The 16,226-nt window shown below is 41.9% G+C and overlaps 1 protein-coding gene across 1 annotated transcript; it reads left to right on the top strand.

Annotated features, from left to right (window-relative positions):
* The first annotated feature begins 1,307 nt into the window (after nt 1–1,307).
* dnmt3ba (DNA (cytosine-5-)-methyltransferase 3 beta, duplicate a) lies at nt 1,308–16,226 on the top strand. Its single transcript, XM_047340083.1, has 26 exons — nt 1,308–1,406; nt 2,820–2,954; nt 3,172–3,317; nt 3,807–3,975; nt 4,086–5,803; nt 5,898–6,000; nt 6,166–6,225; nt 6,375–6,427; nt 6,800–6,949; nt 7,760–7,822; nt 7,950–8,099; nt 8,183–8,290; nt 9,134–9,263; nt 9,510–9,626; nt 9,738–9,782; nt 9,878–9,957; nt 10,113–10,225; nt 10,383–10,566; nt 10,745–10,829; nt 10,980–11,125; nt 11,236–11,326; nt 11,470–11,618; nt 11,713–11,798; nt 11,897–11,966; nt 12,360–12,478; nt 12,594–16,226. Exons 2-26 carry the CDS (start codon nt 2,831–2,833, stop codon nt 12,733–12,735), a joined length of 4,401 nt encoding a protein of 1,466 aa, XP_047196039.1. The 5' UTR covers nt 1,308–1,406; nt 2,820–2,830; the 3' UTR covers nt 12,736–16,226.

The raw sequence follows: 16,226 nt of genomic DNA, 5'->3' as shown, positions 1-16,226 counted from the left end.
CCTGTTATTTAGGCAGTAAATTTGTTGATGTAAACTGGGAAAAGATTCAGCTTTTATCAGGGAACGATTATCGTAGGGTGGAGGTTTAGCTGTTCCCCCAGGTTAGAGTGTAATGGCTTCCCCCAGCGTTCTCAGGATTTCACGAGATGGCGAGAGCACAGGCGAGATGTCAGCGGAGCTTCGTGAAGCTCTCAGACGTTTCCTCTGTCGGTTTATGTGTCATCTAAGATTTACCGTGAGAAAGTAGTCTCTCTGGCGGGTTGTTCGGTGTCTGGATACTGGCACCTGCCGAGCCGCCATGACACAGTGGATACTCTGGAGGAAACAGGCCTGACACCTGCAGAGAACAGCCGCCATTTTGAAACGTGAAGGCTGAATTTGGCACTTTAATGTTTAAATGACAACAATACACAAAAACAACTCAGAAACTCAATGGGTGTTATCATAACTCAGTTTACCTGTCGAATGCTCCTTCACAAATGAACACTTGATATCCACCTTCCAATCAATCGATAGCCTTTATTCAATATGAGATATTAATTTTGAGTTATCGCCTTGATCAATATTTACTGATTTCATTTCAGGGGTCAATTAGTGCAAACTTTTACGTGGGCTAAGCTAATGCTATGCTAGCAGCTGTGCTATCTGAAGTACGGTGACACACGGGGACTAGCTAGCGATGCGGCGCTAGCCTGGTAACAACAACCCGGGCTAATTCTAGAAGTGGTCGTCGCGGCTTTATCTCGGTAAGTGAACCCGTGACTAAACCGGGTTAGTGGTGCAGCAGCAGCCATATTTGTTAGCCGAGGTTAGTCTGTTGCTACATTAGCTACATAACGAAATTAGCTTCACTTTTAATTGGTTTTGAGGGGACGCGTCGCGGCAGCTAGCAGCTCACACACTTGTTACTTTTCTTGAGTGGGTGTCGCAGCCATGTTTGTGGGCCAGTATAAAATATATTGCGATTATGCTAATGACATATCCATTAAAAACTAACAAACATGCTAGTGTCGTGCTAGCTTCTGTGCTACTTTTATAAAGGGGCCATTCGTGGATCAGTCTATTTTGAGAGGGACCCGCGCATTGTTTCGTGTTCAGACACAAACAGAGGAGATGGCGTTATAGATATAGTGAGCAGCCGCTTTTGTTTCGCTAAAACATCGCGAGCCATTTTGTTCTGCACACGTGCTAGCCGTACCGAACTGATTATACGCGGTTCATTAAGCTAGCAGCGCTGCTACTGGACAGCCTCCCCGCACCGGTCGTCCAATGGACCGTTCCCGGTGAGGTCGACGTCACATGGGCCGGGCTGCAGCCTGCGGGGGATCCGAGCTCTGAGCCGGAGCTGGAGCTGAGGCGTCGAGGGTGGGGGGAGTTGATCTGTGATCGCGAGGGGAAGGACGGAGGTAAGTCTCCCACAATGGATCCTCGTAGAATAACCAGTCGTCCTGTGTAAACTTTCCCCCGGTAGAGACGTCGCTTTCCGGGCTGAAGCAGCGCGTGGTGGTGGTGGTGGTGTTGCACTGTGTATTGTCTGTGGGTTGTGTTGTTTCTCCCGGTTTCCTGCAGCCGCACAACACAAAGACCGGCTCATACACGGACCCACAGACTGGATCGTGGACCAGGGAGGGGGGGGGCTTTTTGATTCCTTATAGACTAAGGCAGCCAAACCTGATTTAGTTTCACGTCGCCTCTTTGCAGTAATAACGTGCATGTGCGCGGGTAAGTCAGCTGTTATTACATGTGTGTGGCTTCATGCTATTCGCCCCGACGTGTAAACAGAGCAGATATAAAGCCTCCTCCATTAAAAAAAAAAAAACCCGGCTGTGGCTGCAGCACCGTGCGCGTGTTGTGTTGTGTTGTGTTGAAGGCTGACCTACAGATGTGTGTGTTTGCCGGGTCGGACGTGTTAATAGCACCGCGTTTGTTTTTTCACGTTACGTAAAGCGACACGGTGCAGGGTTGCAGCTCAAGTTTCGTTGTCAGTGAAAGTTGTGCAATGGGGACGTTCGCGGCAAAAAGGGAAAATGGGACAACGCGAGATTTCATGGACGCTTCCTATACATTGAGGAGGGGAGCGAGCTGCAGCAGCGTGTGTGGGGCTCGTGTGTTTCAGCAGCTAGCTCGGTGTCCTCATGCAAACATGGCAACATGCACAACCAGCACACACACACACAAATACATGCAAATGCGAGAGTATGTTGACAGCATTCAGCCTTTATTCCTCCACCGTCAGGCACACAATGGAGGATTAGGCAGCCCACCCATTGGCCCTGTCTCACCCACCACCCCCACTATGAGAAGTCAGCCATGGGATTTGGGGGGACACAGCAGCCTGAATGAAGACAGATGTGCTTTTAGAAGGAGTAACAATGTGATGGTTCTCTAATGGGGAAAGATAGTTTTAGGAGGGCGTGCATGTCAGAAACACTGCGCTCTAGATGGTGACATGTACTGTGTGTAAGGTTCAACAAAGCTGTGCTACAAATGAATGCATTTTATTATCCGAGTGCTAAAAACAGGTGAACTGGACTCGGTTGAGAAACATTGACATGTTAAGACAGATCAGAAAAACAGAGGCAAGAACGTGCGGTTGCTCTTCCTCGATGACAGTGAGAGAGTTGAGCTGAGCTTTGAGCAGCCAGGTCCAGTTGACCTGTTTTTAGCAACGGGATAAACCTGGATGACCGAGAATCTCCAACGACAATACATTACAAACAAGAACACCGGCTGTGAATAAATGATTGGATTAACAACATGTTTTTGATGAGGTAATCTGAATTCATAAAAATGTGATTATTGTTGCTCTTTTTCCTCAGAGAGCTGCAAGATGGCAACAACACTGGTTTTGACTCCGGACATCTCCCACGATAAAACCAGCCGCTTTCAGTTGGTGTCCTGGTTCAACCACCTGCTCAAAACGAACTTCAAGGATGTGCGAGAGATGGGTTCAGGTGATGCATCAGAATGAGCTGACCTAGTGCAATTCTTTTGATATGCCTGCTTTAGGGCACTTTTAATCATGCCGAGCCGTTACAAGCTAGTACATGGGTTTTTGGACCTGTGGGAAGTTATGGTACCAGAGCTGTTAAGATCAGGCGCTGTGTTGTGTGCCATGCTTCTGTTTTAACACTTTCTGAACTGTCGTAATGTGTTTGTACATTTCTACAGGAGCGTGTCACTGTCAGATGCTGGACTGGGTTATTCGTGGCTCTGTTGACATGACCAAGGTGAAGTTTGATGCAAAGGGCGAGGACGAATATAAGCACAACTTCAGTCTGCTCCAGGAGGCCTTCAGCAAGAGGGGTATCACCAAGGTAAGCACATTATATCTAGTTGAATAGCATTACAGTTTCTTTTTTTCTTCAACTTGTTTTGTAACTTTTGTAAACAGAGAAATAGTTTCAAAATGTGTCCATATGAACCAATGTTTTTGCATGCCACTGTGTATTATACTGTGTATTACACATCATGCTGTTATTTGATACAATGAAAATCGGTAGTCAGGTGCAGTGTCGCACTTGTTTTGGTTTTCATCAACTTTGACTCTAGAAAGTCACTGTTCCTGTCTAAGAAATAGTTCCATTATTAAACTAACTCAGGAAAAGAAATAGTTTCTTTCACACTTTCTTTCAAGTAGGAAAATCAACGCTGAATAATGTTATTCAGTTATCACTGGGAAATTTACTTTGAATTTCTGACTTCAGATGCTTCCTTTGCTGTGAAGACAATGACTTGTAGTTACATTATAATATATTGTATCCAAGTTTTCTAAATGTTAACATGTCTTCTTTGTCTTGTTTTAGACCATTCCAGTTACGAGTCTCGGAAACGGGGATCTTAAAAGCAACATTAAGATCTTGAAGTGGTTCAAAGCTTTTTACACAGCAAATGTAAAGGACTGTAAAGAATACGACCCTGTGAAAGCCCGGGACGGCCAGGATATCAGCCCAGTTGTTGCATCTGAACCCTCGTGTAAATATAACTTATCATTTTCTTTCACTGTGTCAATGAAATATGGTAAAGTTTTGATTATAGCATTTACAGTGCTTGTGCAGTAATTATTTTTTCTCCTACTTTGTCAGCAGGTGTTGAATTGGAATCAGACAAAGAAGAGAAAGGCACTAACATAAGTAAAAAACACCCATTCACAGAAAACTGGAAGAATATGTTTTACTGGGCTGAAAAGAGCACTCTTGGAGAGCAATATACCTACTGCAGCACTTGTGCTAGAAACCTCAAAACCTTTTCTAAAGGCCATTTTGAACTTCAGCGTCACATGGACACAAACACTCACAACAAACGGGGAAGAATTTCCAAGAGTCTCAGCCTCCAAAGCCAACCCTCTGAGCCGCTGCCCTGCAGTGATGCAGCGATCCGCTTTATTCACAGACACTGTTATAATGGCTCTGCCAAAGGGGAACAGGTGTCTGTACACTTTGCACGCCGCAAGCTGGGGCTGCAGTACCCCAAAGATATAACATCTGTTTGCCAGCACACTCCTTACTGTGTGTACATTTACGGAGGGGAAACCGTTGGAAAGGATGACACCGTCTCTGTGGTCCTCGTTGGATTCTTTGACGTAGAAGCCTCCAGGCTCTGCATCCGGTTTCTGGATGCTCTTGAGTCAGAGAATGGTGCAAAAGATCAAACAGCCGTAGCAGTGGGGCAGACCTTAAAGAAATTCGGGTTACCCGCAGATAACCTTGTCGCTGTCTACCTCGATGGTAATGGTGCGGCCTCAGAGCAGATCTGCTCACAGCTGAAGGAACTCAACCCGAACATGGCGGTCTTTGGAGGGCTGTACAGCATCAGTGATGCTGCTTGCCAGGCTGGAGTTAAGCAGCTCTCCAATCAGGCTCAAGAGCTGACGGTAGACATGTATGCCCACTACTCCTCCTCTTCTAAGAAGAATGATAACCTCAAGGCTCTCTTTGGCTCTGTCACCGTGGACTTTCCATCATCTTATATCAACGCCCGCTGCCTTAACTTTTGCCTTTTAGTCACAAAAATGTTGGAAATATGGACAGATCTTGTATCGTACTTTAGCTCTTGTGACAAGAATGATGACAAAGCCAAGTTAATCAGCTCCCGGCTGCAGGATCCCAAAGTGAGGGCAACATTTATGTTTCTGGAGCAGGCCTTAAAGCCGCTGCACAATTTCCAAATGCATCTGCAGACACCGGAAGGAGTTGCTCGAGCTGATTTGCTGCTCATTCTAGAAGAAGCCAGTAACCTGCTGAGCACCTACACCTCCTACTTCCTTCGTCCTCAAGCTGCTGCTCGCTTCCTCAAGGAACATGATGCCCAAATCCTCAAAAACAAGATATTCCACCTCTCAAGCCCCGAACTCAGTCTGGGTGGGAAAGCCATTGAAGATTTCCTAAATGAATCTGAGTCTGTAGAGGCACTGCCACCGTTTACAGAGGAGGTGTTGTCTTTCTACATCGCACTGACAGGTTGTATTGCCGAGAAACTGCCTCTAAATGATGGGTTGCTAAGGAGCATAGCTCAGCTGTTGAATCCCCAGAGCAGGCAGAAAGTGACAGGGACAGCAGTTGGGGAGCTTGGGACCAAGCTGGGACTCTGCAGCTCCCCCGAGGAGGTCAAACAGCTCACGAGTGAATTCCTTCAGTATCAGCTGGCCGAGGAGGGAGAGGAGAACCACTCAGCAGAGGTTTCACTGGAGAAACACTGGGCCGGCGTGCTGAGGGACAGCAAGCAGACAGTGTTCAGGAGGCTTGTTTTGACCCTATTGGCTCTTCCCTGTCCACCACTGGATGCTCAGCACGTTTTTAATCAGGTAAGTTAATGCTAGAGCTGCATTATCATCTTTTGACTGTTAATTTTTCGCTTGTTTAATTAATTTTGTGCATGTGCTGTATTTCCTGTCGCAGGCCTTCGAGAATGGAGACGCTGCTCAGATCTCCGACGGCGAAGCCTTAGCAGGAAGCGAGTCTGAGGCCACGTCCGACAGCCCCACCAAAAAATACAGTAAAGGTAAATTTGTACCTGACGTAATCAAATAATCTGATAAATAAACCACCTTGCATTAGATGGTGACAATGATTTATATGATGTGCACATAAATGAGGTAAAGAAGTGTATAAGAAGCCACTGCATTTGATAATTTGATGTTTTTAACTCTTTTATTTTATTTTCTAGAAGTTAATGGCCGTAGTATAGGAGTGAAGCAGTGTGAAGTCCGCCTAACAAAGATTAGTAGTAAGAACAATATTTCAAATCTTATTCGTATCATTTTTAATTTTATTCCTTGTTTTGTGTCTTGGTTGCTTTGTCTTGATGTTAAGTTATAACCTTATAACATAATAATCATCTTTCTAAAGCAAAGTTCTCTCTGCTTCCTTCCAAAGAGCTAAAGAAAAAATGTGCTGATACACCTGGAGAGAATGGCATCTTTAAAGAGGTAACAGGTTTTTCTCTCTGCCCTTCTTTTGCATTTCAGTCTAATACATGTACATGGCAAAGAAGCAACTTGGTTTAATGAGCTAAACTTCCCACCATATATGTTGCAGTTAGACTTGACAGCTGAAACCAGACAAAAACAGAAACATGTATTCATGCTGCAGCAAATTTGGATTCATTTAAAACTACGTTGCTTTTGTAAAGTAAATTCTCCACTTTTCAGTCCCTCTCATCTACTGTCAGGTTTTTTTGTTGCCCTTGCTTCTTCATTCTTTCACTGGTATGATGAAGATGAAGGTGTGTGTGAGTGTTTTGGGGTATATCTGCGTGTGCATGAGATTTGAGTGTGTAATTAGAGTGTGTTGTCTCTCAGGGGGCCAGTAGGGGAAGTTTTGGCTGGGAGAGCAGCTTGCGCCAGAAGCCACAGGCCCGTGCAGTGTTTCAGGCTGGTGCTAGCACCCGGTCCAAACCCGTAGGTCTTGATAAGGACAGCAAAAATGGTCTGGAGTCCCAAGATGAGGTGGTAGGTATACTGAAGTATACTACCAGAGTACCTTTAACAGGCCTCTTTACCCTCTGGAATGCTGATAGATTTGACAAAATAAATATTCCTGGGTTTACCCAACGTATGACCAACCTGCACGGAGAGCTTCAACAATTTTAGATAACAAATGCTACCAGAGTGGACCTCTGGCATGAAACCACATTTAAGTTCCCTCAAAATTTTATGAGTTCTTTCCTGACTCATACCACATCCTTCCATCAAGTTTTTGCATAAGCTGATAACCTTCTTGGCAAAGGTAATAAATAGCAACAGTAAATTCTAAATAAAATACAAAGAATTGCATAAAAATGCCACATACATTAATTATTAACTCTTATTGCTATGTAAAATAATTTGTAAATGATCTTTTTCTGCAAATCCACATGTGCAGCCTGTAAGTGTTGCTGAAGGAACCATCTGTTCATCAGGTATCTACAGGTCTTGAAAAGCCTAACCCTAAAACATTAAATTCATTAAATTCATTTTCCTCTAAAAGGCTGTGGAAGAGATTAATAAATGATCAGAATTCAGTCCCACCTATAACACACCTTCATCTCAGAATCATTGTTTGCTTTGTTCAGTTGGTCAATTTACAAATAAAGCAGATTTGAAAATTTGAACAAAGTAAATTTGGTAAACACCAATGAATGGCTCCCTTGCATCTTGGTTCTAACAAATTCACTCCTCCATGTCATCTGCAATTAAATATCAACAACAACAATGGAGATGATGGTTTTTATTCCTTTGTACCTTTGACACTTCTTTGTTCTAAATGTGGTTGACTTTTAGCCACAAGAGTCTTCACCATCCAGTAAATCTACACCAAGAAGCCAAAGGAAGCACGTCTACCAGGTAAAACACTGTTGCAGGAAAAAGTTTGCTCCAACATCATGTCTACATATTACATATTTGATCTGCTTTTAATATGGAAATGTGGTTTTGAATAATGTTTTTCCCTTTTTGTATTTGACATCTGCAGGATGGGAAAGGGTTTCTGGCAGGAGAGCTGGTGTGGGGGAAAGTGAAGGGCTTTTCCTGGTGGCCTGGGCTGGTGACATCCTGGAAAACCAAGTCCGCTCCCCCGGGCATGCGGCGGGTGGAGTGGTTTGGAGACGGGATGTTCTCAGAGGTTAGAAATACAGTCCATGTGTTGGAGCTGCAGAAACATCTGTGGAGTTGGAATTCTTAAGTCATCATTGCTCTCTGTTGCAGATCTACACCGAGGGTCTACTGGCATTCAATACTTTCACTAAGTGCTTCTGTAAAAATTCCTTCGCCTGCTTGCCCCTCTACAAAGAAGCCATCTACCATATTATAGAGGTAGGAGAGCAAAACATTTTGTCCCACATGCTGTTCGTCAGATTAGATTTTCTCCTCCTGCACATCTTCATTTGAATTTTATTCTTGCTCACCAATTTAAATACCCCTCATGACATTGATTCTGTAGTTTGTTCTTCAAACGATTGTTTCATCAACTCAGAGAGTAGAAGTCAGTTCTCATCGATACACACATCATTAATCAGAGTGATTATTTCTACCATATTCGTGGGGAAAATGATTCCATCTGCAATTCTCTTTTCTCTCTACGGGGGGGATTTTTATCAGTCGACTTTGAAGAGGTTTGACGTGGATGTTTGTTATAACGATGTACAGGAGTATCTGAACCTTTAAAAGGTGCTGTACAGGTTTGGGTAATTACTACATCAGCATCAACAGCTGTTTACTTAGCAAATTAGCAAGAGAATTAAGCATTGACCTTCATTCCTTAACTCACCTAGAGCTGTCTCCATAGTTTCTATATATTTCTTTCTTCTATATCCGCCATGTAGAGATAGTGCTGCTCTGAGGATGTATTATAGCCTCTGGTCTTGTAAATGCAACAATGGCTAAAGCTCCTCTGAAGTAATCACTAACACCACAAGAGAATATGTACACATAAAATATTAAATTCAATATCAGCCCCCTCTTTTCCATTATTTTATCTGTTTCCAGAAATTCAATTCAGCATATATATTACTTATTTTACCGGCCGTGTCAGCAGCCATTTGATTGTTTTATGGCTTTAACTCGGATGAAATCATTGTGTCAGGCAGACTGCTCAGAGTCGCATGAGGAAACTGTTTCAGCAGCATTTCAGAGTTTGTTCAAACCTGTACTCTGCAGTTGGCAGGTGAGCGATGTGGGAAATCCTTTGCTGTGGCTGAAGGTGATAAACAAAAAGAGCTGAAGTTGATGCTGGACTGGGCTTCTGAAGGATTTCTGCCTTCAGGACCAGATGGATTCCTACCTCCTGGTATGAACACATTATAAACCCATCACAAAAAAAAAACACATTGTCCTCTAAAGAAATGATGCTTCATCGCCAAGATATTTTAAAGCTATCTTGAATTCAGCGGGGAGGGAAGATTTATAAATAGACACAGTACATAATATATCTTGTCAAGTTTTCTTCATTACTGGTTGTTGGTTTAAACCATTGTTGCTGTAAAAAAAATGCGTCTTGAAACCTTCTTTCTTTTGTCTTTTTCTGATCTTTAAGATTCTGCTTCACATGCTGAGACTTCTGACTCCACCCAGTCCGACTACCAGCCCCCAGCAAAAAGGAAATACGTGTTTAAAAACAAGGCAAATGCAGTCGCCATCACCTATAGCAGAGGTACGTGTTACATGTGTCCACAATCATGACAACAGGTGATTCAGATATTCTCATGTTATTATCATTATCATTTGTTTCCCATGTGTGATGTTGTAATATTTCACTTCACAGAATTAATAACAGAAAAGCTCAAAGAACAAGGAATAACTATCGAAGGTACGTTTTGCGTGAGAGAGTTTGAAAGAAGTTTGTGATTCTTTGATGCTTAGTTAAAACTCTCAATTCTAAAAGGCACTGGCTTGTTATTTCAGATCTGTGTTTGTCTTGTGGATCCTCTGACATTGAAGTTTCTCACCCACTGTTTGAAGGTGCTCTTTGTCAAAAATGCAAGGTAACCTAACAACCCCAACGCTCTACCTTTTGTCTACTTCGGTGTGGTTTGCTTTGCTCCATTCCAGCCCAGTTTGTAAATGTGTAACCTCCATCCAAAACACGGCTGCCATTAACATCCCAAATGCTGCAACACAACATTGTCGCTGTTTGTAGGGGAACTTCACAGAGACGCTGTATCGCTACGATGAGGATGGCTACCAGTCGTACTGCACCGTGTGCTGTGCTGGGCTAGAGGTCATTTTGTGTGGGATTGCCAGCTGCTGCAGGTAAAGACAACTCTTGTCACTGCTGTGAGAGACGTTTACAGAGAAGGGATCCATATGCTCCACAGTCTCTGGACTAAATGTGTAAATGTAGGAGGGGACTTCTTATATTCATGACTTTCTTATTCTCATGGTATCTGTTGTTTTCTGTGTCTCCCAGGTGTTTCTGTAAGGACTGTCTGGAAATCCTGGTGGGCCCGGGAACCTTTGACAAGCTGAAAGATGTGGATCCCTGGAGCTGCTTCATGTGCAAGCCGTCGCAGTGCGAAGGGAACCTCAAACTCAGGCCAGACTGGAGCGTTAAGGTTCAAGACTTCTTCGCCAACAACAGCGCCATGGAGTTTGTACGTGCCACACACTCAGTTACAAAGCTTTACTACTTACTACTTATCAGCTCTAAATATTCTACTATTGAAAAAGACAAATAATTACAGGTGTATGAGTGTTTCTAGCTGTGTGTGCTGTTTAATACCTAATTGGTGAAGTGGTGCTGAAAGTTGTGTTTTCACTTTTTTATCACAGGAGCCTCACAGAGTGTATCCCTCCATCCCTGCTGACCAGCGCAGACCAATCAGGGTGCTCTCACTGTTTGACGGCATTGCAACAGGTTGGTTCATCATGTTGAACTTAAGTCATGTGAACTCCTCTCTTTTTATTTTGGAATATACAATCCAGTCTTTGTAGTGTTTAATCTGAACATCTTACTGAAGAGTACTGAAGCAATGCCCTGGTTTTAACGTCTGCGGCGTCACGACAGGATACCTGGTGCTCAAAGACCTGGGCGTCAAGATGGAGCGCTACGTTGCTGCTGAGATTTGTGAGGATTCCATCGCTGTGGGGATGATCAAGCATAAGGGAAAGATCGAATATGTCAATGACGTTCGCACCATCACAAGGAAACATGTGAGTACAAGCTCCAGTTAGGTTACTTGTGTAGTGTGTGTAATTAAAGTTCACACCAAGAGGTTTAAACATTATATAGAAATATGAACTGAGGTGGTTGTGTGTTGCAGCTGGCGGAATGGGGTCCATTCGATCTTCTGATTGGAGGCAGTCCATGCAACGACCTGTCAATGGTCAACCCTCTTCGAAAAGGACTATTTGGTACGAAGCTTCCACTCTTCTCAAACCAAAAGAGTTCTGCTATGATACTAGTGGACATAATGTCACTGTAGGTTTCAGCATCCACACACATGTAACTCTTCATCTCTACTAACACTCTCTGTGTATATCTGTTTGTCCTGCAGAGGGCACTGGGCGGCTCTTCTTTGAGTTTTACCGCATTCTGGCCATGTTGAAGCCGAAGGAAGGCGACGACCGTCCGTTCTTCTGGTTGTTTGAGAACGTGGTTTTCATGAGTGCCCACGACAAAGCAGACATTTGCAGATTCCTCGAGGTTTGCTCATATTTCATTGTTAGTGAAAGTATTGGTGCTACATTACGTTTTACTGATCATTGTTTGGGGGGGGGGCTTCCTTTTGTTTTTCCAGTGTAATCCCATTCTCGTCGATGCAGTGAAAGTCAGCCCTGCTCACAGAGCACGCTACTTCTGGGGGAACCTCCCTGGCATGAACAGGTACAGACTGATATGCAGTCATATTCCTTTTTCATGGGGGTGTCACTCTTCCTTAAAATAAGTGTTGGTTTCACATACCCGTTTGTATTTGTCTTCAGGCCTCTCGCTACGTCTCTAGACGACAAAGTGTCTCTCCAGGATTGTTTGGAACTCGGACGCACGGCAAAGGTAGGAGCATTAAGTTTGCTGCGTTGCTGACAGATGAGAACCTGAAGTGTCATAGCTCATAAGTCATAGCTGATAAGAAGCTCCATGAATCATGATGGGTTACTGTCAATTTAAGCAAAACCTTCATCCATCCATCCATTTTATGTCCTTCAGGACATAGAATGGGTTGTGTTCATTTCATTGGGTTGTGTTCATTTAAATAATGATAACATCAGATATTATTGTTGAATACCACTGGGAGGTACTTAGAGAATGTCTGTGATAAATTACTCAATAAGCCATTTTGTCCCGTCTGGTTTTCCATTATACTTGCTAGTATGTTTTCAATATCATATTTAAAAGGCTTTAAAAATATTCTTAGATTCAAAATTAACTGGTCGTCTCTTCCTGCAGTTTGACAAAGTCCGCACCATCACAACAAAGTCTAACTCCATAAGGCAGGGGAAGCATGGACCGCTGCCTGTCAGCATGAATGGAAGAGAGGACTACCTGTGGTGCACTGAAATGGAACAGTAAGTGTTGTTCAAATCAACATGCTCTTGTATATATATTGCTTCTCGATGATGCTTTTAGTTATTTTTTTCTGCACGTAACATTAAACAATTCGATGTTTTGTCCCTTCTTCAGGATCTTTGGATTCCCCAAACATTACACGGATGTGAACAACATGGGTCGGATGCAGAGGCAGAAAGTCCTGGGTCGCTCCTGGAGTGTCCCCGTCATCCGCCACCTGTTCGCTCCACTGAAGGATTATTTTGAATGTGAATAACAACCTCTGAAGTGAATCTTCATCGACCACCTGTCAGAGCAGCAGCGGTAAAACCTTACTGCCTTATCCTGCCCCACCTTTCTGGGTTCACACTTTTCAAACTCTCCAATCTTCTTTTTTTTTATTCTGAAAGACCTAATTTAGTGTTTACTATTTAGAATTTTAGAAATGTTTTACTCATAAACTCTTTTAATCCTGTGACTCTTCCACCAGCAGCCTCTGACACTTCCCGGTTCAGGTTCACTTTGATAAATGATGGTGCTTTGATCAAACAGTACTGATGCTGAACACGGATCTGTATCATGGAGGGACATTAGACAGTTAGCTGGTTCTCTTTGGGCTCAACTCTGGTCGACCATTTCTAGAGGCTGGCTCACTTTTAATCAGGTTCATTTAGAGTTTAATATAAAGTTTAGGAGCAATAACGCGATTCATCATTTCTACACAACCGGATCCCAACACTGACAAAGTTTATCATGACGTCACTCGTGATTAAGTTGAAGTAGAGACACTTTTAGTGATAAGTTAAATTATGACAACATGAAACAACTATGTGTCCACTCTGAGGACTTTTAACAAACCGGTAGTTAATCCTGTTGTCAATAAGGTGCATGTTCACTGAACACTGTTTGTAGTTAGTCCAGTAAATCATGAGTAAAACATTATGTTTACATTATCAGTGAATTGGAGTTATATTTATAATGTGTGGTTGCTTGTAGTGTTGAATCTACAGTTGACTTGACTCTGCCGACTCCCTCAGCTGTTTTAGAATCTCTCAGCTGATTGTTTTGTTTCACTATCGCCCCTCATTGCATCTGTTGTGGCTGTTTTTATTGAAAAGCCACTGTTCTCTACCCATCCATCACTAAATGACAGACATGGTGAGACATGAGCTGCTGATTACTGCGGAGGATTTTGCACATAAAGATCCAGATGTTTCCCTCGGGAGTTTGGAGAAACCGAATTAGAGCTAAAACAGAGTGAACATTGGACTTAAACTTATCAGGTCACCAAAAGTGCCAAAACATCACAAATTCAAACAGCAGAACAGGTTGATAAAGACTCATTAACAATATGTGGGTATTACTTCTAAAGTAATAACCAGCATCATGATACTGTTTACTCAGGATCATTTTAGACTCTTTGAAACCAGGTAACCGCTGATCTCGCTTCATGATACAGGTCTCAGGTCTCTACCTCAACACGGATTTATTTGCAGTTACACTTTTTATCTTTAATTATTTATGAACAACAATGTTCTTTCTGTGTGTATTTTATTTTGTCGTGTAATCTTACCAGAGATTTTAGGTCTAATCCGGCCAGTTTTTATACATTTTTAACCAAATTACATTCATCCTGCTACAGAGCACCAGTGACTTTGTGCTAACATTTAGATTTTTATCTATTTTAAGGACTGTTATTTATACTAGACCAAAAACAAACTGACTATTCATTTAACAGTATTTCAACTGCAGTGTCCTAATGCTACAGAGGGCTCACTCACACATCATGGTAAATGTCTTCTTATGAGGATACTTGTACTTTAAAGGACCACAACAGTGGTTTTGCACGTTTGATCCCTTTAATAACCAAATGTCTACAAAAGCTTGAAAGAGTTTTTTTATTATTGTGGTTAATTTTTTTTAAATACAACATTTAAATCTTCCTCAGGATCAAACACAAAGGCGAAGTTAAAGTAGTTAAAATATACATGTACTACACATGGGGATTTTGTTGGTTTCGTTTTGTTTTAGTATTTTCAATCAATGTAAATACCAGGGCTGCAACTACAATTATTTCCATTATCACTAGATCCTTTGATAATTTTTTCAATTAATCATTTTGTCTTGAATTCCAGAAAACTGAAAATTGTCTGTAAATCTTAAGTTTAAGTCTTTGTTATCAAATTACCTGTTTCATCGAGCAAATCACATACACTCATCCAAAAGAAGACGTCACCTTGGACTCTTCAAAGTTGTGAATTGGCATTTTTTCAGCATATTTAAATTAAATAATCAATAATTTGAAAAAACAACTGCTACAATAATTAGTTGTTAAATTCATTGTAAACACATTAATCTTTTATGATTGTGGACTATTGGACCTTGTGATGAGCATCTTTCACTTTGTTCTGATTTGTTATTGGCACCGATTAATCGATAAAAAGATGTGAATCAGTGATGTTAGGTGCAGCCCTGCTATCACGTGAAAGAAAGAAGTTGTGGTTTGTTAACTGTACTGTCAGCAGTAATGTTTACTGTCACTCCGATCTCAGTCAGACATTAATATGCATCAGTGTAATATCTTTATTTTTGTTTACTGTAACTTTGCCTAGTTTTTAATTCTCATACAACATTGTCATGTGACCTTGGAGTAGGATTTTACTCACACCCGTGTTTCCTTCGTTCAGATGAGGGATTTCTTAACTTTTCTGAAAGTTAGGATTGTGGTGCTGCCTCACGTGTGAATCACTGTTGGTTTTCCTGTGGTTGACCATTTATTACTTTTCACTGTGTGTAACGTACTCATCTGTGAATGCTGGACAGACCTGCAGTGAGAACAGACTGTTCCAGACGAGGTCGACACTTTTACCTCATCGACCTTTGGTTCATCCGGTTTCCTGATGGTGCTACGCTAACGGTGCTAACTCTGCATGTACAGTTTGTCTGTTTACCTGTGCCCTGATTGGCTCCTTATAAAAGTGAATGTTTCGGTTAGGATTGTGTTTTGCTGTGTGCTGGTTCTTCAATTGTGTGTGTTAGTGACTTATATATATTAGCGTTATATATTTCAATTTCCTCGCTGAGAAGAACCAGTCAGGACGTACTGAATAAATGTATGTGGGATTTTTACTCGGGGCATCATTGGACAAGTGGGGCTTGTTTTTAATGGCCTGACATGTTGTTTTTGTTTGTTTGCTTTTGTTTTGTTTGTTTTTTCTATTATTTTAATTAGAATCTTACTAATTTTGTCCAAAAAAAATAAAAAATTTCAAGGACCAAAACATATATATTTATATATTTGATTTGATTACTTTTGACTAACAAATAGATTTGGCCTTTTCTAAAATCAGTATATAAATATATTTAACTCAAACTTCTTTGCTAATTATGGAAATCATGCTGCAAAGCCACTGGAGCTCAGTGTGGTAACATCTGCTGATTGAATCTATGCTGTTGTATAAATCCAGTGATTATGAACATGTCTGGACGTCTACTGTAGAAATGACACGTTTCTCCAGCAGAGGTCAAACGTGTTAAAAGCTCCGCTGCAGTAAAACATTTGAGACGTGCAGAGAGCGAATATCAGCAGTTTTATTTTATCGAGCTCATCAGCCTCCTGGGAGTCTGCGTCCCGTCACAGCTGTTAAACATGGATGAGACTGTGTTTTACTTCATTGGTTTTAATCCTCACAGTATCATCAGTACTGTTTTCATTTGAGTTCTTGGTTCATAAATAAAAAATAAAGAAGATCAAACTAAAACATCAAA

Source organism: Hippoglossus stenolepis, chromosome 6 (genome assembly GCF_022539355.2).
Source record: "Hippoglossus stenolepis isolate QCI-W04-F060 chromosome 6, HSTE1.2, whole genome shotgun sequence".
Classification (NCBI taxonomy): domain Eukaryota; kingdom Metazoa; phylum Chordata; class Actinopteri; order Pleuronectiformes; family Pleuronectidae; genus Hippoglossus; species Hippoglossus stenolepis.
The sequence above is the reverse complement of the archived record's forward strand: the minus strand, read 5'-3'. Positions and strand labels throughout refer to the sequence as shown.